The sequence below is a fragment of the Microcebus murinus genome, chromosome 1 (genome assembly GCF_040939455.1).
Source record: "Microcebus murinus isolate Inina chromosome 1, M.murinus_Inina_mat1.0, whole genome shotgun sequence".
Classification (NCBI taxonomy): Eukaryota; Metazoa; Chordata; class Mammalia; order Primates; family Cheirogaleidae; genus Microcebus; species Microcebus murinus.
In genome coordinates this window covers 64,288,072-64,313,931 of record NC_134104.1, presented here as the reverse complement: position 1 = coordinate 64,313,931, position 25,860 = coordinate 64,288,072, and the positions used below count along the sequence as shown (strand labels likewise).

Below are 25,860 nucleotides of genomic sequence, written 5' to 3'. Positions count from 1 at the left end.
GATGGAATGGTGTGGGTCTCAGCAACCACAGGGAACAAGGAGATTGGTAAACTGATAGTCCATGATCCAGCCTGCCTATGGTGGAGGTGGTCGTATCCTTTAGCCAGTTGCATTAGGCCTGACTAATTTTTACCCGATTTCCAATTGACATTGATTTATTTAGAATTTATACTGCAAAGCAATAACACTGAGTTTGAGAAAGAAAAGGTAATTTCTATTTAATACAATAAGTGAGAAATAATGGAAGAAATAATTCATTTGAAAAAGAATGCTTTATTCTTGGTTATATTTATTAGAAAGGATCATTTCTCAGTAGCTGGTGGAAGGAACCAGAACACTTTGGGAACATGCTGCTAAAAGCCGGTCAGCTCATCCTCCTTGCATTTGTTGGTCTGGTAACCAGAAAGTTCGACATCCTCATTTTCTCTAAAAAGACCTTCGAATACTTTCAAGTGAACATAATGATCTCCACCTACGTGTACCTGAAGGGTATTAAAAAAAAGATAAAGAAAAAGATTCACTCAGAAGGGCCTCCATCAAGTGAAAGATCTTCAATCCCATAAAGAAGGTGCAGTACTCCCTTGGGAACCAGCATTGCTGGACCACCCACCACTCTTAGACTCCTTGCTTCCATAAACCGACCACCTTATTTTATGAGAGAAAGGGCAGGCTAATAGCATGGCAATGGGCATAGGTCCTAGGTTTATTTTGGTTTTTTTTATATCTGTTATGTTCATACCTATATTTTGTTATAATCTGATGTCCAGAATTGCATTTTGTTTTTAAAGTTGCACAGAGCAAGAAAACAAGTGGCAATCTATATTTTTGGCCTATATTTCTGACTCCCGAAGGGTGACACCTTGTTTCCCATGCAGTTTGACATTGGAGAAGATCAGAATTGCCCTAGGAAATTTGGTATGCATGGTTCCCACACCTATATTAGAACCCATTTTATAAATGCCAGCTGGTAGGACTGAGCAGGGCCCAGGGGGCTGACAGTTCCCTTCTAAATGACAGGGGTCTTGCTAGGAAGTCATTGGTATGAAGTTTGAAATAGTCATTTGGACATGAATCTGGGACCAGTAAACTCATGGTAAGAATTTTTACTTTTCTTCTTGGTTGAAACAATGAAAGTTTTGTCTTATAATAATATTTATTATGTTCTGATGTCACTTCCTATCCTTACAATTGCCATTTGTCAAATGTTCACTATGAGCCAGACACTATGATGAGTATCTCATATACATGATTATATTTACTTATTATTTTAGGCCTGAAGAAAGGCAGAACCATGTCCATATTACAGACGTAGAAGAATGTTAAGAGAGATTAAGTAGTTTTCCATAAATCTCTCAGCTAGTAAGTGGAAGAGCCAATATTTAAACCCAGATGTGTTGGGCTCCAACATCTATGCTCTTTTCACTCTACAGCGTAACATTTTAAAAGCACTTTCTTTGTCCTTGGAACAGGGCATCAATCTCTGCCAACATTACTAGAGGCAGCACGGCCAGTAGGTAAGCATCAGACTACCTGGGTTCCAATCCTGGCTCTGCTCTTATAGTTTTGTGACCTTTGTTAGTTACTTCACCAGTCGGGGCTCAATTTTCTCATCAGTCACACAAGAGAAGTGATTCTATTTATATATTTGTTGTGAGGATTACGTCAGATAATATTCAACTGTTCGAATAGTGCCTGGCACATTGTAAATCCTCAGGAAATTTCTAGCTTGTGTATGTAAACCTCACAATACCCTGCAAAGTAAGTTATTAGCCCCACTGTGCAGAGGAGGAAATGAAGGCTCAGAGAGGATGAGGAGGGAGCTTCAGTCACACAGGTTCTGACTGGGAGAACAAGTCCAACGAGGGTTTGAACCCAGGCTGGTCTGACATGGAAGCCTCCAGTCCTTCCCTTCTACCATCCTGCTTCTTGCGAGGTACCTGACATACACAGAGACGGTCACACTGCCAGCAAGACCTTACATCAAGAGAGGGGCCCAGCGCAAAGGGATCCACACCCAGACTGAAGGAGGGACCTGGGGTCAGTGGCTGTAGTCCAGTAGGAGAAATTCCATAGCAGAAGGATGGAAAGATTGAGAGAAAAGAGAAAGACAGAACTGAGGTTAAGAGAGGGCAGAAGTGTGGGCAAGGGACGAAATTTTCAAGAAGAAATTTTTGAGACAGTTTTCTGAAAAGCTTTTAAAGAAATGTGTGAGCTGGTCAATATGTGCTTGGATTAACCATAAATTACCATAATGATGATCCCAATTTTGATGGACTATTTCCTATCTTTGAACAAAGCCATTTTTTACTAGAAATCTTTCTTTTCTGCCCCTGAGGAAAGCAGGTTGAGAACGGAGGAAGCAATGCCGTTGCTTTCTAAGGATCCAGCAGGATCTCATTCACGTGTCTGCCCAGGCCTGGCCTACACACCAAGGGCTCCGATTTGGCAGGACTGGGCAGCTCCACCCACACAGCCCAGTATTGTGACCTTCCTATGCTGAGCTGGCTAGATCCGCTTATTTTATTTTTCTGCTTTAAACATTTTTTAAAAAAGTATACATTTTTAGTAAACTGTTTGTTAAAGAGAAATAAACCATACTGGGCCCTGGCCAAATGATTAAGTAAATGTACTTAAATATTTGTTATTTTTAAAATCAGAATCATCATCATCTTTTTTTTTTTTTTTATTTTGGCATATGATGGGGGTACAGATTTTAAGGTTTTAATAAATGCCCTTTCTTTATTGAAACCTTAAAATCTGTACCCCCATAATATGCCGGAAAAAAAAAAGTCTCCAAACAATAAATGCTGGCATGGATGCGGAGAGAGAGGAACACTCCTACACTGCTAGTGGGACTGCAAACTAGTTCAACCTCTGTGGAAAGCAATATGGAGATACCTTAAAGCGATACAAGTGGATCTACCATTTGATCCAGCAATCCCATTGCTGGGCATCTACCCAAAAGATCCAATGACACTCTAAAAAAAGACACCTGCACTCAAATGTTTATAGCAGCACAATTCATAATTGCAAGGCTGTGGAAACAGCCCAAGTGCCCATCAATCCAAGAATGGATTAATAAAATGTGGTATATGTATACCATGGAGTACTATTCAGCTCTAAGAAACAATGGTGATATAGCACATCTTATATTTTCCTGGTTAGAGCTGGAACCTATACTATTAAGTGAAGTTTCCCAAGAATGGAAAAACAAGCACCACATATACTCACCAGCAAACTGGTATTAACTGAGCAGCACCTAAGTGGACACATAGGTGCTACAGTAATAGGGTATTGGGCAGGGGGGAGGGGGACGGGCATATACATACATAATGAGTGAGATGTGCACCATCTGGGAGATGGTCACGCTGGAAACTCAGACTTGTGGGGGGAAGGGGGAAAAGGCACTTTTTGAAACCTTAAAATTTGTACCCCCATAATATGCCGAAATTAAAAAAAAAGAACATTATACCAAAAAAATAAATAAATGCCCTTTCCCCCCTCCCCCCACAAGTCTGAGTCTCCAGCATGACCATTCCCCAGATGTTGTACATCTCACTCATTATGTATGTATATATCCCCCCCTGCCCCCCTGCCCAATACCCTATTACTATAGTACCTATGTGTCCACTTAGGTGCTGCTCATTTAATACCAGTTTGCTGGTGTCTTAATACATAAGGATGTAAATGGCTTCCAAATATCCACGATTGACTTGAACTGGTTCCCTCTCAATAATTTCAATTAGAAGTGGATTACTCATCTTTAATTTTTTCTCACATAGCTATCAAATTAACTTTTAAAATATTTTAAATTTTCCACTGCTTTAACCTATATCTAGAGTGACACAAGTTCAAGCTGCTAATTCGAGTTGCAAAAATAATCCTTTAAATTATATAAATCAAAATGGTTATTTAAAGGGCAATAATAGTTTACATTTTTTCCCAGCTAATGATTCAAGTCATTTCTTAAATCTACTTAATTTAGAAATATGGAATCATTCAACTTTTTTTTTTTTTTTTTTTTTTGTGAGACAGAGTCTCACTCAGTTGTCCAGGCTAGAGTGCCTTGGCGTCAGTCTAGCTCCCAGGAACCTCAAACTCGTGGGCTCAAGTAATCCTTCTGCCTCAGCCTCCCGAGTAGCTTGGACTACAGACATGTGCCACCATGCCCGAGTAATTTTTTCTGTATATTTTAAGTTGGCTAATTACTTTCTATTTTTTGTAGAGATGAGGGCCTCACTCTTGCTCAGGCTGGTTTCGAACTCCTGACCTTGAGTGATCCGTGTGCCTTGGCCTCTCAGAGTGCTAGGATTACAGGTGTGAGCCACCGCGCCATGCCGAATCATTCAGCTTTGAGGTGGAATATGCTTCGAGATATGAGGTGGTCTCACCCTATCCCTTCAGGCAGATGAAATATTATCCTACCTCTTTATAGCCATGGCCACAAAACAAGCACTCCCTGAACTGTTATAAAATCTTTTCCCCATACAATCCCTGGAAATTTAGAATCAATAGTAAAGAGTGTTCACAATTCACAAGGAAAAGTGGTATAACATCATCTGTCACACTTGAAAGCCTACTGCTTGGAAGGTATCATGCTGGGCATCTTAATTTAGGACAACCAGAAAAACGAATCATATGGTGGGGAAACAGGAAACATTTATGTAAATTGAGAAATATAATATTGTTTAGTGCTAAGGTGGATGTTGAACTCTAACCTTAATGTAGAAATTTGTTCCAGCAACTACTTGACTTTTATACTCTATAGCTTCAAATTCTTCGTAAGTCTCATTTGTTTTTTCTTCAAGCTGTGGTTTAACCTTAAGAAAAGAAAAGAAAAAACAAATTATCAAAGCTATATTGGACTCCATTTATGTGATTTACCAATCTGGGAACCTTGTGCTCCTAAAAGTCCTCAAAGATGGTAATGAGATCTGTGAGTGTTTTTAGTATTTCAACAGAAAGCACCTATCTTGAGTAAGATTACATGGGTTAAAATGTACAATTTTGTTGCTCTAGGCTGAATTTATTATACATTATCTTGGTGTGGTGATGAAATATGGTATTGATTTGTAAAGCTAATAGTTATCTGTGTCTTTCATTGATAAAAAAGGAGCAATTGTTACTATTCGATTTTTTAAAAATTATTTAGAAATAATTTTAGACTTAAAAGTTGCAAAAATAGTACACTAAATTCTCTTATATCATTCACAGTTTCCTCTAATGTTTCCATTTTACATAACAATAACCAAACCAGGAAATTAACATGATATTATATTATTAAGTGATATAATATTATTAGAATTTTGCCAATCGCCCTAGAATGTCCCTTTTTTGCTTCTGGATGTCATATAGGATCCTACATCGCATTTAGTTGTTCTCTCTTCTTAGTCTCCTCCAATCTGGATTAATTTCTAGGTCTGTCTTTGTCATTCACTACTTTGACAATATTGGAACATACTTACCTTTTAATTTCTACGCTGTTCCTCAACTTGGGGATCGATCTTCTCTTATGTCAATATTTTACATTTTTGTAAGGACAGAACAAGAGTAACATGCTCTAGTGCATCTCATCAGGAACTACCTTTCCTGTTTCATTACTAGTAATGTTAATTTTGATCACTTAGTTAGGATGTCTGCCAGGTTTTTCCACTGTAAAGTTAATATTTTTCCCCTTTGTAATTATAATAATAAATGTCTTATGAGGAGACACTTTCTGACTATGCAGCTGTCCTGTTTCTCTTCGTACCTTCATCCACCAATTTCAGCATCCATTGATGTTTCTTGTCCACAACAATTATCACTGTGGGGGTTGCCAAGTGGTGACTTTTCCATTTCTACCATTCCTTGTACATTTATTAACTGGAATTCTACTGTAAGGAAGAGCAGTTCTCTCTCTCTCCTATTTATTTATTCAATTACTTATTTTCTACTAATATGAATAATGCGTATTTCTTTTATTCTATGGATTAGAATTCATTACTACTTATCTTGTTGCTCAAATTGTTCTAGATTTGGCCATTGGGAGAGTCTTCACTGATGCCTGTGTCCTTTCAACATGCCTCCAGCATTTTATGAGCAACTACAACATATTCCAGGCTTATCTCCAATTTTCCCTGCCTTCCTGCTGTAACCAATCACATCTCCAAAGAAAAATGGCCCTGGCTCCTTTTATTGGAGAGTGGTATTTAAGATCCAAGATTTTGAATCACTATATTCTCATTGTTACTAGATGTCATTGCTTTTGGGCCCACTCAGTACAAAGTGCTACAAAATATATGTATGTATACTCTCACACACACATCTTTATTGATCTGTATATATATAAATGTATATAAGTGCACACATTTGTGTGTGTACACATAATACATTATGTATAAACATCATACATATATGTGTATGTGTATAATCCAATAGGATTCATTTAGCTTTGCCTCTTTCGTTATCTTTAACTCCTTTCTCAAACACTGAGAAAGAAGTCTGATTCTCATTATTCTCAACGTATTTACTTATTTGTTCAGTTCTAGCATATGCATAAAACAGCTTCAGAATTGCTAACCCATACCCCTATGCAAAGGAAATTTACTAACTAGAGTACAATATTTGTGTACAGTTCTCAAAAGGAGCCTGTGATTACACTGGGCACCCTGGTTAATCCAAGATAACCTCCCTATCTCAAAATCCTTAACCTAATCACACCTGCAAAGTCCCTTTTACCATGGAAGGTAGCATAGTCACAGGTTCCAGGGATTAGGATGTGAACATCTTTGGTGGGCCATCATTTTGTCTACCACAGGGAGATACATGCTTAGATGCCAGCTTTCCTGAACCAAGCATGAGAAAGGAGCTAGAGGGTCCCAAATTCAGTGTGCAAACTTTTACTGAATCCACTGGTTTTCAGTATTGGTCCTTCATTGCTACCCTCAGCTGGGCCTGAGATGCTAGAGTCTCCTATAATCCTTTGGCCTCAGTTTCTGTAAGACTGAAGCTCCAGTCTTCTACCAATGTAGTAGCCTGTCTTCTAGGGTGGAGGACAGGGAGGGGAAAATCCGGTTGTCTCTTATACGGGTCTCCCATGAAACCTTTCGGTTTAGCCTCATGCCTCACTCTTTAAGTTTCTGGTGTTGCTAATGTCTGAGCCATTGTGAGGTTCTGCATCACAAATCTGCCTGCTTCTGGCTTGGACTTTCCCCTTTATGGGCTTAGGTTCTGTCTAGACTGCTCAGTCATTTTCCATTGTTCACCTGTTTTCCATCTTCCAAAATATTGTTGGTATCTCTGTGGTGTTGTCTGCCTATCTCCTGTTGTCTTTTATCTGTGGGTTTGTGCCCCACCTTCAGTCTTGGTTGGGAAAGGAAATAACTCTGTGTGTTAAATATAACTTGTTTACAGGGAATTTGCCTCCATTGCGTTCACTAAAGCACTCTGCACACACAGTGCCAGTCAGGCCTCCTGGGGCCACCTGGTCCTTCCATCAGAGGGCAGAAATTTGAATCCTTTTCTGTTGGTGCCTTAGTTTGGGTACCAGAACTGTTTTTAAAGATGTAGACATTTGCAAACTATGATTTCTCAGACTTATTTTGAGGGGCCAGACACTGTGGACACCATCAATTTCTCCTATAACCTTCAGAATAGATGGGGGAAATGTGATTGCTTTGTTGAGATGGAAAATGAAGCTCCAAAGTGTAGAAAGGGAGATGACTAATAGTGACAAAAAACAGGAATGGGAAGAGGCAGGGTGCAGGAGAGAGTAGAAGGTGGACAAGGGTGCAGAAAGAAGATAAGGAAAGGGCTTACTGTCTTAGGGTTCCCAGTCCTCAGCCTTTTGCACTTCCAAATGAAGGCTTGCCAGCACTGGCTGCCAGTCAAGTTGGGAGCTGAGTTGGAAAGGGTTAATCTCTACACTAACCCCAACCCCACAAATATTCTTTTTTTTTTTTTATTTTTTTTAGCTGTTTTGCTCTGTTGCAGGGTGGAGTCCAGTGGCTTCATCAGAGCTCACAGCGACCTCAAACTTCTGGTCTCAAGTGATCCTCCTGCCTCAGCCTCCTTAGTTGCTGGGACTACAGGTGCAAGCTACTAGAGACAGAGTCTCCCTCTTGCTCTGGCTGGTCTTGAACTCCTGAGCTCAAGTGATATCCGCACACCCTACCCCCTGACTTGGCCTACTAGAGTGGTGGGATTACTGGTGTGAGCCACCACTTCCCGGCAAATGTATACATTTAAACCTCATTTTACAAATGCGAGACCTGAGGCTATAAATAGAGCATGACGGCTTAAGGGTGAAAAATTATTAATCATAGTTATTTTAAAGTTCTTGCCTAGTAGCATAAGAATCTGATCTGTGTTCCTTCTGCTCTACAGTCATTTGGTCATGTTTCATTTTTTAGCATGTATCATAAATTTTTATTTCTTTTTTTTTTTTTTTTTTTGAGACAGAGTCTCGCTTTGTTGTCCAGGCTAGAGTGAGTGCCGTGGCGTCAGCCTAGCTCACAGCAACCTCAAACTCCTGGGCTCAAGCAATCCTCCTGCCTCAGCCTCCCGAGTAGCTGGGACTACAGGCATGCGCCACCATGCCCGGCTAATTTTTTATATATATATCAGTTGGCCAATTAATTTCTTTCTATTTATAGTAGAGACGGGGTCTCGCTCTTGCTCAGGCTGGTTTTGAACTCCTGACCTTGAGCAATCCGCCTGCCTCGGCCTCCCAAGAGCTAGGATTACAGGCGTGAGCCACAGCGCCCGGCCTTTATTTCTATATGTTCTATAAATGGATCCAGATCTGTAACCTTTCCATTGTATCTGTGCAGTCCACAAATCCAGAATTCTCCATGAGACAGTTGATTTCAAATATCTGGTTTGTCTCCTGAAATACCCTGGCACCTGTGTGATTGTGTACCTTGATTTCTGGCTCACTGCCTTGCAACCTGCAGCCTCCCTCCTCCTTTCCAGTAAAACAGATTTGTGTGGTTTAGTGTTGGACATTTTGGACCTGGGTGATGAGATTTGAGCTGGGGAGCAGGGGCTGAGTAGGGGAGCTGGTCAGTGCAGTTGGCCTCTGGCTCTGTCAGCCTGTCTTGTTTGGTGGTGGCCAATGGTGGTGGAAGGAACAGAGGGGGTTTGTTGATAGATCCCCAGCCAGGAGAGGAGGCTACCAGGGAGGAGCACCTGGTAAATACATTTAGCCGAGCCCTAAGGTCATTCGAGCTTTCCAGATTGCTAGGAGCACACATCTTGGTGAGTTGTTAGTTCTCTGAGATCTAAGCATTTGAGCCAGGAGGCACCCAACACCCAGGCGTTTCCCCTAATGTGTGATCATTCTACAGAAGCAGTTGGACTGTGCATCATATAGGAGAGAATGGATAGAAGATAGTAGTGGCAAATGGATAGATTATATCTGGGGCTATTTTACAGAGTAAGGAAGGAGAGTTTGGGTAGTAGCATGAAAGGACAACAGGACTGGTAAGATGTGACTTGTGGACATTTCTCATCTATGTTTTGAAGGGAGGAGGAAGTATGGGGCAAGGCACCCAGGATGCAAGAAATGAAGTCACCTGGCTCAGAGAGGAAGGGCTGGCTGAAGAAAGGAGACAGAACCTAAGACTGGAGGGAGGATGGAGAGCCAGTGGGGGAGAGGGACACTGGGGCATTTCTCACCAGCTGCCTGCAATCCTCTAAGAAGGGCAGAAGCTGAGACACCTGCTGGAGGGACCATGGGGATGGAGGGACTGAGCAGCCTCCATGGGGTTTCTAGGCAATGACCAGCAAATGTGACTGAAAGGGTGTCCTGGCACCAGGGTCCTGCTGCGGTTGTTGGGCGTGAATTCCTAGATTTGAACTGGGTGAGGTTTCTGGGGTTCTGCCCTTCCTTGAGCAAGTGCTTTGATCCTGGAGCAGATGCCAAGCAGGAAGTGGTACAGTGGGAGTGACCTCAGGCCTGGCATGCCAGGAACTCCCAGGTCATGGAAATAGGGGTGGAGGAGTGTATGAAACCCCAGCCTGGGGTCCAGGCTGCATGAGAGACTGAGTGGGCCGGGCATGATCTGATGAAGGGGGAGGCGAGTGCCTGGAGGACCCTGGTGTGGCTGAATGGCAGGTTCTCTGGGTGTGGGGCAGCAGGAGAGTGACCGAGGAGGACGCTGTGGACAGAGAGGGGAACAGGAATGTGTGGATGGGGGTGAGTGAGAGCCATGACATGCTGAACTGCAGGGCGTGCCCAGATGGTATGCAATGAGGTATTTGCCTGGTGTCCTGGCTGACAAAAAGTGTGTTCTGTGTTTGTCAGGAATGGTTTCAGCAATCAGGTTTATGATTAAGGGCTCTGTGTGTATATTGCATGTGTGATTACGGCATTTATTTCTAAAAATAATTATTAAATAACATTTCTTTCCATCATATAAACATACTTAGAATTCTCATCTAATATTTATTTTCATATGACGTAAGATAATAGATCAGTAATAATGATCCAGAGGCTTTTGCTGTGGGGGCAATTCATTTATTTGGGTCTCCATTGCACATGTTACAGTTTCCAGGGAAGGCTGCACATGGCTCTGTATTTTTTATGTGTCTCCCTTACCTCCTGTCTATTGTGCAAGTTTCCCTGAGGGCAGGAACCATTTCACATCCCCCTCCACCCTTCCCACAGTACTGTCCACATAATTAACGTTTTCCATCCTGACAACTTGTCTCCCACAACAGAAAAGATGGGTATAGCAATTACCCTTATCTAATATAAAGAATCTTGGGAGATTAGGCTACTTCCAAGTGTACTGTGGACCCAAGTATCTCTGGCGTCCTTTAATACACGACACTACAATGACCCGTTCAATCTCTGCTATCCTCAGAATGAGAAAGCTCTTTTCCTCTTCATTAAAAAATGGTCAAGTTTTCTCAATCCTCAAACCCTTTGTTTGCCTTTCCTTTCTTTCTGACCTCATCCAACCTCCCTCTTTTCTTTGAGGTCAAATTCTTTGAACACCTGCTTGACTTTTCTTTGATACTTCCCCCCTCCCCAATGGGGTTCTTCCTTCAGCCGGCATTCCGCTAAGAAGCTCTTAGATAAAGAGCTCTTAGATAAAGAGAAAGTTGATTAACTTTAGCTCTTTTAAGAACACTGCATTTTAATAGATGATTTTAAAAAATAGAAATATATTCAAAAATCAAAGGAACAAAACTACAAAGTAAATCATGGATAGTAGCGATCTTCCCTGAACCTCTCCAAATCATACTTGAGATGTGGTTCCCAGCACCTGCCCATTTGCCTACCACTGCATGGAGACCTAACTAATTCTATCATCTTGGAGTTGATTCAAGTTCCTCACCAATAAGGTGGCTATAAAGATACCTGCCTCTTGGGCTTGTTTGTAGGAGAATAAATGATATAATAAATGGGAAAGTGCTTCCTAAACTATAAAGAGTCTCCTGACTATTCCTCTACCTTCCAACATTTCCAACATCTTGTCTTCCCCTACATTGTAAACTCCTTGAGGGCAGGGGCTATATCTCACAGCCCTTATGTAGTCTCTATAGTATTCAGAACAGGACTAGACACCTAACAGAATATCCAGGAAATGCACCTACCATGAAATGACTCATTGGTATTCACTTCCATATTGATTGAGATGTGAGGCTGGTGTGTGCACAGAGAAGACACGTTTCCTGTACCCTCTCCCCTCAGCGTGTTTCTCTCACCTCACAGACCTTCTCCATGTTCTGCCACCGTGTGTGAAAGATCTAGGGTAAGCTCACTTCTTGAGCAGGTGACTCTTAACCTCTTTGAATTTTGGTTTCATCATCTGACCAATGGACACGATGGTTTCCCTGCCTGCCCCAGAGGTTATGAAGATGGAATGTGAGTTTGGATTGGAGGGCAGGCTTTCAAAACTGCAAAACACGTTCCTGGGGTAAAGTGGCTGTTGTTGATACTGTCTCTGGTGCTCCTTCTCTGGCAGAGGTGGAGCCTGAGGGAAGCAGCCAGAAACACACTTTCAAATTAATTTTATAATGTAAGATGTGGCTTACAGATAGGCAAGTGAGTCCTATACCACAGCAGCATGGCCTGTGAGCCTGGTAAAAATTGTGAACTGAAATAAAATACCAAGCATCACAGAAGACTGAATGGAACTCCTCTTGGCCAGGGGACCCCTGAAGAACTCTGAATTTGAGTTGCTGGCCATGGGAAGGGAGGTCAGACATGCCTCGTCATGCCCCCTTCCCTTCTTGGAGAGATCCTTTGTAAGTCATTGTTGGGAAAATATGATTGAGGAATTAATGAAATGTGGCTCATAAGATCATTATTTTATTGTATAACCCAATATTACTATATTAAAGACAGAAAGAGGAATTTGCAGGGTTTTGCCCTGAAGGAATGTGTGGACTCAGTGGTTCACTTATTAGAGGCTGCTATCATGGGAGAGCTCTCAAGTCTCCAGTAGGGATGTTTTCCAGGACGGCTTCCTGGTATCTCAAAATCTGTGAGCTTCCCTGTGTCTTGAAAGACAAGACAAGGCAAATATGGCCCACAGGATGGGAGCCGGAGACAATGAGTGCACTTTGCCCAGAGATGCACCCCGGTGGTTATAAACAACCTGTTTTATAGAGATGGGCTTACTGCTCTCTTTGTTTATCTTTCTTTAAGTCCACCATAACTATTCAAAGAAATATTGAGTCACTATACCTCTTTTGTTTTACCTCTGTTAATTGCCAACTATGTCTTAGAACTTAGAAGCTAGCCCCTGAAAGACTTTGTACCTGTTCGTTCACCTAGACAGATTAGCAGCCCCTTGAGAGTACTTTTGACCCTAACCCCCCCTACCTGTATCCCCTAGCAACTGCATTCCCTGATATGAAAATATGTAACCCCCCTACCTGTATCCCCTAGCAACTGCATTCCCTGATATGAAAATATGTTACCCTGACACTGGTAATTGATGTCTGTAATTATAAAAACCTGTATGAATCTAACCATATTACTGGCGTTTATGGAGATACACCAGTCTCCTGGGTACTCCCTGCTGTGTTATATCTGATCTTTATATATATATAAAACTATAAACTATACCTTAGTCTGTGTATTCTTTTATTTCTCTCTGTTGTCCATCAATTTCCTTATCCTCTGTGGTGACACCTATTTTAGGGACTTGGCTCCATGGGGAGAAGTAGCTAATCTCCTTGTGGGCCTGCCTCGAATACTCTCCCCCACAACTCATTAGCAGGCCTAAGGCTATGCAAGACAAAGCTTAAATAACCCCTTCAGGACATCAGTCTACTTAACAGATCACTTGAGTCTGGCTATTTGTCCAGTGGCTTGTCTATGATTAACAGACTTCCATATCTTAACTTACAACATTCCAAGCCTTTAGACAAAACTTCATTTCTTGAACCAATCACAAATCAAAGAATCTTTAAAACTACCTGTAACCTGTAATCCCTTGCTTCGAGATGTCCTGATTTTTCGGGTCAAACCAATATATGCCTTCCATGCATTGATTTATGACTTTAAGTATAATTCCTGTCTCCCTGAAATGTGTAAAACCAAACTATAACCCAACTATGGCAATACCACGTGAACAGACTTCTTGGGTGTGGCTCTCCATGCCATGATCACACATATTGGCTCAGAATATACCTCTTTAAATTATTTTACAGAGTCTGGGTTCTTTTCTATTGACAAAGTGGAGAATCTCAGACCTCCTGAATCAGAATCTGCAGTTCACCAAGACCCCTAGGTGATTCATGTGCACATTCAAATTGAGAATGCTGACTTGATTAGGAGTTTCAAATAAAGGCAGTAATGACTTAATATCATCTTCTGCAAGAAAAGAGAGCTCCAAGGTATTTTTTTTAAAGATTTTTTGAATGAGAAATAGTCCCAAACAATGTTGGTAGAATTCCAGACATCTGGCTCCTTAGAGAGTTTCCTGAACATAAAGGATCCCATCTCTTAAATCATACAAATAGCTGATCTTGCTTGTCAAATAGTGCCATAGAATGACATTTCAGAGAGAAAAACAAGAAGGAATGATAGAAAACAATAAGGCAACAAATTACAAACCTAAAGTAGTCATTTGTATGCATTTTCCTTTCATAAAAGATGTAAATAAATTTTTACTATATAGGAGACAGCTAATGAAACAGTACTTAGAAAATGTATTAACTTGCTGAAAATATTGAGTTCTATTTTTCATTGGGATAAATAATTCGGGTGCTTATAACATTTTAGAATCACCATCAACTATCCCACTTCTCTTTTCTACTGGTTTAATCACCCTCTGACTACGAAAAGACTAAAACACTATTTAGGTAAATGTATAGGAAGTTGGTAAGTGCCTTTACAATATTGTTCTTCATTCAACTTTTTATAAAAAAACTCCCTGAAACGTATTCCAAATCTACTTCATCAAATTGTTAACAACCTGAGACTTTAATTACATGTTGGCTCCACTTGGTAAGATTAGAAAAATTTCATTATAAACTGAATTAGTAATCCTAGAATCATGCTTTGTAAGAGCTTTAGAAATGACCCAATATCAATTCGTATTTTGCAAATAGGGAAAATGAAGCTCAGAGAAGGCAAATGCTCAAGGCCACTCTCACAGTGTTGGGAATATTTGAGGTTTCATCTGAAAAGCTCAGTATTCCACTTTAGTTGTAAGGAAGGCTGCACAAGACCACACACTTCCCAATGTTCTGGTTCTCACTTTCACCTACACTCTCACCATGAGGACAACACATGAAGGAAGATTTTTGGATCTAGCTCTTCCCTGAGTCAACTCACCTTATCAGCAATCTCCTGGATTTCTGCAGTGGCAGGCTTGGCATCACTTAATCCTCCAACTATCATTTTGGCAGAAGGGTTCTTTGCTGGGCAGGATGCTGGAACCAAAGTGATCAGGGAGAGTGGAGACATGGGTTTTTATAGAGCTCTGCCTATAGAATGTTTCATGTTCCAAAAAGAGCAAAGAGGCAAGAGGAAAATGAATATGCCCCAAAGCAAGTCTTGCTTTCTCCACAGATATGCTAAGTGGAATCTGGAAGAAAGAGAGGCTGGGGGAGGAACAGATGGGTGTGTACAGGAGTCATGCTGCAACAAGCCTAAAAGACCCTGCATTCTCCTTGACGATGGCTCCATCCTGTTTCATCATCTGCAGTATGAAACCTGAATCACAATCAGAATTTCTTAATGTTTCAAAACTTCTAACACAAAATTTTTTAGAGAAATTCTTACCAATAATATTAATGCTGATTATGTAGAATTTATTTGACTTTAAAAAGAAAATAAAGGGATCTATCTGGAGGACCTTGGCTGGTTATATGTACTTTTATGGAAATTTAGAGAAATGTTTAATATAGAGAAAAACACAAAGAATAAAATAACAAACATCTATTTTCCTGTCACTCAGAATTAAAACTTTTAACATTTTCTCATATTTACTTTTTTCTTTTTGAGGCAGGATTTCACTCTGTCACCCAGGCTGGAGTATGTTGGGTGGCATGATCATAGCTCATTGTAGCCTCAAAGTCCTGGGCTCAAGGGATTCTTCCACCTCAGCCTCCCAAATAGCTGGGACTACAGGCAGGTGCACCAAGCTTGGCTAATTCTTCTTTCTTTCTTTTTTTTGGTAGAGAGGGGTCTTACTATGTTGTCCAGGCTGGTCTCTAACTCCTGGTCTCAAGAGATTCCCCTGCCTCAGCCTCTCAAAGTGTGGGGATTACAGTTGTCAGCCACCATGCCCGGCTTTTTATTTATTTTTTTCCCGGTATTTGTTTTTAAGAAATAAAATATTACAAGCATGGAGTAAACTCTCCACCCCACCGCAACTGCTCTCCACAGAGGTAAATTACATTGTGAGTTTGGTATCCTTCTAGTCCATTTTTGTACCTTTACTTAGTGCGTTCTTAAAATTTTCACTCAAATTATATGATAAACATATACCCTATGTTATGTTCCTTTTCTGCTCCATGTGTTTTTGAGTCTTGATTCACAGATGGGAAGTTAATCCAGTTCATTTCCTTTAACTGATCTATGCTATTCTTTGCTAGGTCTATATGTTATTCTGTCCTGCTGCATGTTATATGCTAGTCCATATTTTACATACCCACTCCCCTATTGATGAAGATTTTGGTTGTTTCTAGTGTTTCACTGTTATAAACAATGTTGTATTTTTTCCCTCTTGTACATACATGTGTGAGGGCTTCAGCAGGCAACCGATCTACAAACAAAATTGGTGTGTTGTGTGAATATTTATTGAGATTTTTTTCAATTTTGGGAATATGTAATACATATGCATAATAAAAATGTTCAAAGGAACCAGAGAAATAATAATATAAGAACTTCTTCACTCACTCAATTCCGTAGGCACCTTCTACTCTCTAGAGACAACTACTGGCACCAGCTTCTGTGGACTGTTTGGAGAGGTTTTTTACACATACAATTGTAAATAACTACATGCACATATATGCACATAAACATGTGTATATGTTTTTCTATTCTTTTTATTTTCTTCTTTTTGAGACAGAGTCTTGCTCTGTTGCCTGGGCTAGAGTGCTGTGGCCTCAGCCTAGCTCACAGCAACCCCAAACTCCTGGGGTCAAGCAATCCTTCTGCCTCAGCCTCCTGAGTATCTAGGACTACAGCCATGTGCCACCATGCCTGGTTAATTTTTTTTCTATATATTTTTAGTTGGCAAGCTAATTTTTTCTATTTTTAGTAGAGACAGGGTCTCACTCTTGCTCAGGATGGTCTTGAACTTCTGACATTGAGCGATCCTCCCACCTTGGCCTCCCAGAGTCTGTTTTTCTTTTATATAAATGGAACCCTACTAAAGAAGCTATCATACTCTTTGCTTTACCCCTGATAATATATTTTGGAGATTGTTCTATATCATTATATAGAGAAGTGCTTCTTTCCTTATAACTATGTTTGGCAGGTGCTCGGCAAATTCTTGGAGATGGGCGAGTGAGTGTCTTACGGGCTACTCTAATGGGCATTGTACACGTTTGTCTCCACTGATTGCCTTTACCCCAAGAACTGAGAACAGCAAATGGGGATGACAAAGTCAGGAGACCACAAGTCACCTGAAGACTTAGGCTCAGCTTTCCGAGGCCACTGTCTCTGGCTACAGATAATCCTGACAGCCTCCACATGCTGTTCTATCATCTTCATGTGTCCTCAAGTCAGAGCTTCTCATATCTAGGTCCCCAGTGTTTTTCACAGTCACAGTCCATTTCTATCTCTCTGCTTAGTCCAGGCCATCCTGATCCCGCCTCCCCAGTGGCAGGGGACACAGGGAGCAGCAAGTCCTCTGTTCTCCGTTCCGGGTCTGTTCTCTGATACTCTCAGCTCTTCCTTCTTGATCCTCAGTCGTTTATTTTAGAAGTAAAAACTTCCCCAAGGCAAATATTGCCTTTGCCTTTTGTATTCCTTCTATAATAATCCTAAATCTTCTCAAGGTAGGATGGATGCCTGCCACTCATAGGGGAAGAATGACACATGAGAAAGTGCAGAAAAGAAAAGCACACCAATTAATATCTGTGTTAATTATGAATTAAATCAAACATACAATGGATTAAATAAACATTTGTTTTTAATGTACCATTAAGATTTCTTTTTGGATTTTTTTTGTATGAATTATTCAGGGTATTTTTATGTAGCTAGACATCCTCTTTGGTTTCATATTTCCTGCGAGCTCACCTTCCACAGGAGTTACCTGTTGCAGCAGTTTTCTCTTTCATGGGCTGAGTTATGGGGCTTCCCTATGGGTTGGTTGCCTCTTATTTCACTGTTGACTTAGAGCTCTTGGACCATGAAGATACTGAGAATTTGGGCTTGTCTCTAGCTTTTGTTACAGTCTGTGACTCTGGACTTTCCCAGATGCTCATTGCCGGGGTGAGGTGTGGATAAGCTCGCGCACCATCCCCCCCTCCGTGCCCACTCCTGGGTGTCAGGCTGGAAAGACTAGGGGGTGCTCATGGCGCAAGTGGAGAAAGATTTCTCTCGCAGATATGAAGATATAACTAAAAAGTTTGTTTTATCCTTTAGAAGGACAGAGAGAATGAGAGAGAGAGAGAGAGAGAGAGAGAGAGGAAGTGGGAGAAGAGAGCAGGGAAAGTACGGGTGCCTGGTGAAGCACACATAATGCTGTGGAGCATTTGAAGCTTGGGCCTCAGCAGACTTGCACATCTTTTACTGCAACTGCAACATTTGCAAGAAGCAGCAAATTCCATTCCTCCAGAGGTCTACCCAAAAAGGGAGTAAGGCTACGTGGACCGATGGGCCCCTGGGACATGCCGGAACAGCCACACCATTACCGTTTTGTTAAAAGAAGTGACCTTACACTCTCATAAGAAATAATACCCCCTTAAAAAGGAAGAGTTGGAAGGAATTCATGGACTAGTTCGTCCTTACTGGTCCCTTTACAATACACTAATACTGCCTGTCCAGAAGGCCCATGATAATGAGTATAGATTCATATGGTATCTATGTGCCATGAATGATATTTTACATTGTGAAACCCACCTAAAGTGGAATAAGGTGTTGCCGCTTGCCCTCCTCTGGATAAGGGTAGTCCCTAGAAGCAGGCTTAAGTTAAGGCCCTGTGAGATAATTTTTGAGAGACACTTTCTAGCACCCCAGGATAAGTATGGTAATGTAATAATGAGTAAGGAAAGCAGAATACAGCAATATATCAAACAAATAAATCAAATACTAATCACTATGCATGAGTTTGCCTCCTTCAGGTCCTGCCCCAGTTGGAAGCACCCCTCCACTCCTTTAAACCAGGAGACCAGGTGTTGCTTAAAGCTTGGAAACAACAAATACCCAAACAACAACTGGTAGAGAAATGGGAGGGACCCTGTGAAGATGGAGAGACAACCCCTTAATGAGGATTTCTCATTCTATAGCCTCTTCTGCTGGTCTGTCTCACTGCTGGGTTTGCTATTGTGACTAATGGCTCCATACTCAGAGGTCCCGTGTTTCTTTCTCACCAGCCCTATATCAGACATTATGTACAAGGTGACATTAAGGACCCACAGTGATACTGGTGCCTTAGATACCAAGTGGGTAAAATCTTTTTTCTCAGGTATCCTCCATTTTATCTTATCAATCCACATGGTTGTAGTTGTTGCTCATGCCCTCTTCTCACCTGTAATCTGCTGCATTCTTTATTTGTGTGAATATACTGCCAAAGCTTTGCAACGGCATAAATCAGTACAAACCTTCCACCTAAAACATTGTCCCATGTCAGCAGGAAGTGGTTCGACGACTACATTTTCCAACCCCCAATAGATATGGAAGGTAGAATGGACAGTGGGGAATATGTAACAGAGGGAAAGTTCTGAAAAAGGGAAAATGTTTTATGAGCTGTCTCTTTAAAACCCCTCACCCTTTTTGGGAATTAAGATCTACATTCCCGCCCAGGATCTAAATTTGCTGGCAAATTAATACATTTCTCTTTCTTTCCTCAAATCAGTTGTCCTCATTCTTTGGCCTTGGGGACAAGTACCAAATTTTCAGTAACAATTCTACCTAGATCTCTTTGGATGGGGAGTGGTCTAGTTCCCATGAGGGTTACACATATTTTGGGATCAGAGGTGGGATTTTTTTCCTTTTTAAAATTGAAGCATAATTTATATGTAGTAAAATGCACAAATTTTAAGTGCATAGCTCAATAGTGTGTACCTGATTTATAGTTGTTTACATCTCAGAAAGTTCTCTCATACTCTTTCCAGTCACTCTGATGTGCTCAACCATTAGTCTTGCCTGTTTGTTCTACTTCATACAAGTGGAATCATACTGTAGGTGCTCTTGTGCTTCATTTCTTAGCATAATGTTTTTGAGATTGATCCCTGTTGTTAGATTTATCAATAGTCTTTTCAATTGCTGTGTAGTAGTCCCAAGTATGCATATATCTTGTTTGTTTATTCAGTCTCCTGCTGATGAGCATTTGGATTGTTTCTAGTTTTTGGCTATTTTGAATAAATCTGGTATGAGTGAATCACTTTTCTTGGACATATACCTAGGAGTGGAAATCCTGGGATATAGGGAAGGTGTATGTTGAACTTTAGTAGAAACTATCAAATAATTTCCAATGTGAATGTATCATTTTATTTTATTTATTTATTTTTGAATAAATATACTTTTTTACACAGTTTTATGACTTCTTTTTTTAAAAATTAATTTTTATTTCAAATACTAAGGGGATACAAGTGTTTTTGTTACCTGGATGAATTGTATAATGCCGAAGTCAGAGCTTTTAGTATGCCCAGAACCAGAATGGTGTACATTATATCTGATAGGTAAGCTTTTATCTTCCCCCACTTCTTAGTTCCCAATGTCCTTTACACTACTTTGTGACCATAAATTGTACTGTTTTAAACTCCATCAGCAATTCATAGGAGTTCTGGTTGCTCCATTGTCTCCAACACTTGGTATTATCAGTCTTTTTAATTTTATCCATTCTTTTGAGTATATAGTATAGCTCACTATGGTTTTGATTTGCATTTCCCTGATGAATAAGAATTTTTAGCACCTTTTCAAGCGTTTATTGACCATTTGGATATTTTCTTTTATCAAGCTCCTATTCAAGTCTTCCCCCCAAGCCCTGCTCTACTTTTCCTCCATATTGGAAAAGTTCTTTATAAATTCTTGACCTTAGTTCTCTGTCAGATTATGTAACATGTATATATGTACATGGTATATGTATGTATATAAATATAATATTTTCTGTCAGTTTTTAGCTTGCCTTTTTACTCTCCTAAAGGGTGTTTTCTGATGAGCAGAAATTTCTAGTTTTGATGAAGTTTTTTTTTTTTTTCCTTTCATGTTTGTTGCCTATAACGTGTTTTAAAAATATTTACCCTAGGGTTCAGGAACATATATTCCCATATTTTCTTTTAGATGCTTTATAGTTTTAGTTTCTACATTCAAATGTATGACCCATCTCAAATTTGTTTCTGTGTGGTATGTATAAGGCGATTCAAGTTTCTTATGTCTTTACTTACAGATAGCTGGTTGCTTCAACATTACTACTGGGGAAAAAAAACCAACCAAAACCCTTTATTTTATATTGAATTTTTTTTTTTAATTCCATGGTGCCACTAACATTTTATATTGAATTTTATCAATGCCTTTGTTGAAGATAAATTGAGTATGTAAGTATGAGTCTATGCATTTAGTATTAAGTGCTTTTTCCCCGCCAAGGCCCAATAAGACAGGAGAAAGGGGAAATAGGCAGCTAATTTCAGGTATATTGCCAAGGAAGTCTAGATCCTGAGTAAGGCATGTGGAAGGAAATGGTAAATGGTTGTTACATTTGTCTTTTCTTGCCCCCAAGAACAATATTCCTATTGTGTACAGATGCTCCTCGACTTACTTATGTCCTGAAAAACCCATCATAAGTCAAAAATATGATAAATTGAATATGCACTTAATACCCCAATAAACCCATTATAAAGTTGAAAAATCTTAAGTTGAACCATCATAAGTCCAGATGCAAATGAATTTATGATGGGATTATGTCCTGATAAATCCATTGTAAGTTGAAAATACTATAAGTCAAAAACACATTGAATATGCTGACAAACTTATTGTAAAATTGTTAAATCCAACTTGAAGCATTGTAAATCATGGACTATCTGTATATAATTCTTCTATTGCTAAAGGCATTAAATTCCAGGCTTGTAAACGGGTTGTATGGGATTAGAGATTGCTGAAGCCAACATCGTGAGGTGCTCAAGGTTCTATCCCTTCCCAATCTCTTAGGTGTTACCATACTCACTCTCCCTATCTCATCTGTTAAAACTGACTCTTAAGATAGAATCTGTAAATCTTTCACAAAATGGTGCAAATATAAAATCTCATGAGTATTTGCATTTTTATTGGAGTAAGTGTTTTGAGATGAAGAAATGTAATGCTTCCATTTTATGCAAGAGGTGAGCAAATACATTTTGTGAAGTAAGGTTTTTTACAGCATCTGTGAATCACATCAGGTAATCACCTCACCTTTTTTGCATGTAAAGCTGGTGTTTCTATAATTCAAAAACTTGTTCTGACTTTGTGAAACCACAAGTGTCTACTCTACCTCCATACTTATCTAGGAATCCGCCTCTACCCATTTCAACAGACCAAAGTTTCCAAGGGTGAGTGTTCAGAAGTTGGTGCACAAGAAAGGAGGTAGTTTTAAAATATGGGGAAAACAATGTTGGATTAAATAATTCTAGAGAAGAGTTGAAAACTTAAGAAAAATCTCTCTAAATATCCTCAGGTATTTCATATTTACTTAAATTTTCCCTATATTTGTAATAAACTATTTAAATAGACAGTTTAGAGTTAGGTACATATCTGCATTAAATCTTCTTTAATGGGTATCCTTAACTGAGCTGATAGTTATTTTTTAAAAAGTATAATATACTTATTAATTTATATCCTTAACTAATCACATCCTAATTATTGGGATCCTGGCATTCTAGACCCTTGAAGTTTTCTGGACATTTCTGACTTCTCTGGCCATGGAAAATTCCTAAAGCTGCAAGAGAAACTTGTGTATAGCAAAAAATAACAAAAATGCTAGCCAAGACAAAGCAAAGAAAAATAAAAATTCTGGCCACAGAGGGCTCTGGCTTCTCATTGGGATGGTTGCTAGTAATGGGCAGAAGGTGAGGCCCTGAGGAGACCCGAAAAAGGTGAGTTCTGAGCTTTCATGAGTTAGAGGGTAGTGCCTTGCAGTGAGGTAGGGATGCAGAAGCATCAGGGGAAAGGAAGGCTGGGACCGGCACGTAAGGGTCTGTTTATCCCACACCTGCTGCTATGGTCCCGGACTTGGTTGACTTCGATGAGGTTTATGCAAATGTGCTGAGACCGAAGGTGGGACTAAAATAGCTAAAGCCAGCAAGTCTGGGGACTGTGCCTGTCCAGGGCACCCCTCTGGGTGCCAAGATATCGAGGGTCAGGGGTTGGAGCATAGTTTGCAGGGTTGTAGAACTAACAAGGTGTCAAACATGTTTCCAGAGTAAATTTTTTCAGCAACCCACAGCTTTTCTCACTCCACAGTGAGTGTAGCAGTAATCATCTCCTTCCCCTTTTCCATAAGACAAAGGAACAAGTGGGCTCTACAATCCCAGTGGCTTTGGGGTACTCTCACGACAATGTGGAGATGCTTCTATAGGCTTGGGGGTCATTTGAACCTTTGCTGAACAGCCTGCTCTGTGAGTTCAATTGGGTTTTTTTGCCTCTCCGGGGTAGGAGGAAGGAGTTGTAGGGGTCTACCCCACCCTGGATATTCATCCAAGTACCTGGCAATACTGGAGTTGACTCAGTTTTTATGACTAATAATAAATGTGAGGATGGAGTAATATTATGCAATCAATGTTGCTGCCCCTGTCCCTGTGCAGAAATTCTGTCCCTGCCAGAAACACACACTACAGTCATAGGCTCTCCTAGCATGACATTGCATCAGCTTATGCCTGGGAAAAATGGGCCCAAAGACTCATACATAAACATAGGGCCATGATCTCAAAGGCTTCTTGATAAATGTCAATTTATGAGTTTTGGCTTTGGCATGGATTAATTATGTTGCTAGGTTCAACTTAGTAGTGGTCCGGTAAGGTGGACTGGGGACCACCTATACCAGAATCACCTGGGATGCTTGCTTAGTACGGACTCCTGAGCTCCATCCCAGATTCATTAAATTGCAATCTCTTGAGGGTGGGCCCTAGAATATGCATTTCAAAAAAAGCTCCCTAGGTGATTCTTATATGCATTCAATGTAGAAGCTCAGTAACTTACAATGTTGGTGTCCTAACTTTATAGAGGCAGTAAGGAGGTGAAAAGGTGGAAATCTGGAGAAGTAACCCATTGCTAGGTGAAAGGCATTTTTTGCAAAGAGATAACACATAAGAACAGCCCAAGGAAAGAGCTAAAGCAGATGTTGGCAACATGGCCTATTGATATTGAGGTATTATCGATGCAAGTGGATTTTGGGTTTGCATTTAGCATATACTACATGGGAGCCTGTATGTCAGTCCTTAAAAATGTTTGTCTTAGCCGGATGCCCTGCCCCCAGTCCTGGCTGAGGATTCTGTGCCTAAGTTGGTGGAGCTCCTTAAACAGGGCAGATGATGGTTACGGCGGCACCACCACGTCACCAATCCAAAGTCCAGCTGATCAGTATTTGTCCACAACCTGTGGAGTGCTGATACCTTCTGTGTCATTCCCATCTGAATTATTCTAGTGTTTCTTCTCCCTTGCACCAACACAGCCGCTGGGGAGAGAAGGGAAGGCAGCATTAAACTTTAAAACTTCTCTTATTTTATATCCATTGATATTTAGAAACTGCATTCTTGCAGAGGGACTTCTAAAGACTAAAATAGAGTATTAACAACTTAAATTTTACATTAGATTCAACAAATGAGGTCTTAGTATAATACTTGTGAGATGTAAGAAAGTTTCAACTTAAAAGCTCATTGCACAGAAACCCAGGGGCAATATTGCCAGGAATTACTCAAACATACTGGCAGTTATGATTTCAGAAGATCGTTGAAATTTGCCCTTCCTTGCTGTTTTAACAGGTACTGCTCCACCCAAAATTTCGTCGCCCCCTTATTGGCTTATTACTGGCACTTCCTGGCTGGGTTCCACTCTTTTAGTTTCTCCTCAAATCCAAACTCTCTCTCATGCACTTAAAAAAATATTTCTCCATAACTTGGATACTTCCTGTCACCTATCAAATCCATTCTAAAATTTTAAGACTGGCATTCGAACACTCAAATATCTTCTTGAATCAGCTTCTCTCTGCGTTCCTCTCTAGATGGGTCTTCTTAGCGTCCCTTGCAGCTCTTCTTCATTCTCCTTCTCACCCCCATCTCCCTGGAGCTCATGCAGTGCCCCTTGAAGGGAATGTCACCCCTTCCATTTCCGTCAATCTACATTCAGCACTGCTTTCAAAACCCACACCACCCAGAGCTGTCTGTGAGTCTCCCTAGCTCTTGGTTTGCACTACATATTCCTGGTACCTTATTTATTATATGCATATACTCTGTTTATCTTCTTTATGATCTGATTGAAATCTCTTCCATGGCAGAGACTGTTATCTTGGCCATTACCCATCGCATCTCCTAGGTTATCAAACACAGCAGCTGCCCTGCAAATATGTGAGCGATTTCGTAGATCTCATGACTTTGTCATCGAGAGAAGGGGGCAACTGGCCAACATAGACTTCTGGGGGCCTTGCAAGTCATTGGGTAAGCATGTCTTGGCCAAATTTTTCCATTTTGCAGTTGAGGAAGCCGAGGATCAATTTGGGTTCACAGTGCTTATTAATCAGAGGACTGAGACTAGACTTAGCTATCAGTTTAAATGGTCTTAAGAATCCAAAATATAGGAAACACAAAGGGGCATCCAAGGGTTTGAGATTATATTCTCTGATGACTAGCTGTGCTCCAATATCTCTGCACCGCTGGACAAAGGATGGTCCAGATACTTTGACAATTTGATCAGTCACTTATCTAATCTGTCCTTATAAATGAGTTGCTCGGCAGTCTGTATACTTAGAAACTACATTCTTGCAGGGGGACTTCTAAAGACTGAATAGAGTATTAGTGTAAGGCTGGTGGCCGGGTCTCCCCTCCCCTCATCCCCCATCCTCACAGCTTTGCAAAGCCTGCAGACCTTGCACAACAGCTGCCCTAACTGCATCCTGTTACCAACGGAACATCTCAGCCCGGAACCACCACCAAGGCAAAGCAGGAAGATACCTGGGGTGCCAAACATCCTGCCCTGACCCCCGGAGACAGACAACAGCAACAGCTAGCCCCGCAGTATAAAAGCTAACTTGCAGTCCTGGGCGGCAGAACTTCTGG

General features: G+C 40.6%; 1 protein-coding gene across 1 annotated transcript; it reads right to left on the bottom strand.

The window, feature by feature from the left end:
- Positions 1-269: 269 nt before the first annotated feature.
- Positions 270-15,101, bottom strand: LOC105879762 (cystatin-A-like). Its single transcript, XM_012780238.3, has 3 exons — positions 14,780-15,101; positions 4,719-4,820; positions 270-482 (listed from the first exon to the last, which is right to left on the bottom strand). Exons 1-3 carry the CDS (start codon positions 14,909-14,911, stop codon positions 354-356), a joined length of 363 nt encoding a protein of 120 aa, XP_012635692.1. The 5' UTR covers positions 14,912-15,101; the 3' UTR covers positions 270-353.
- Positions 15,102-25,860: the final 10,759 nt, after the last annotated feature.

Coding starts and splice junctions, on each gene's coding strand:
- LOC105879762 (XM_012780238.3), bottom strand. CDS start 14,911: ATGTCTCCACTCTCCCTGATCACTTTGGTTCCAGCATCCTGCCCAGCA. Junction 4,821..14,779: donor TCCAGGAGATTGCTGATAAG/GTGAGTTGACTC, acceptor TCTTTTCTTAAG/GTTAAACCACAGCTTGAAGA. Junction 483..4,718: donor GAACAAATTTCTACATTAAG/GTTAGAGTTCAA, acceptor AATACCCTTCAG/GTACACGTAGGTGGAGATCA.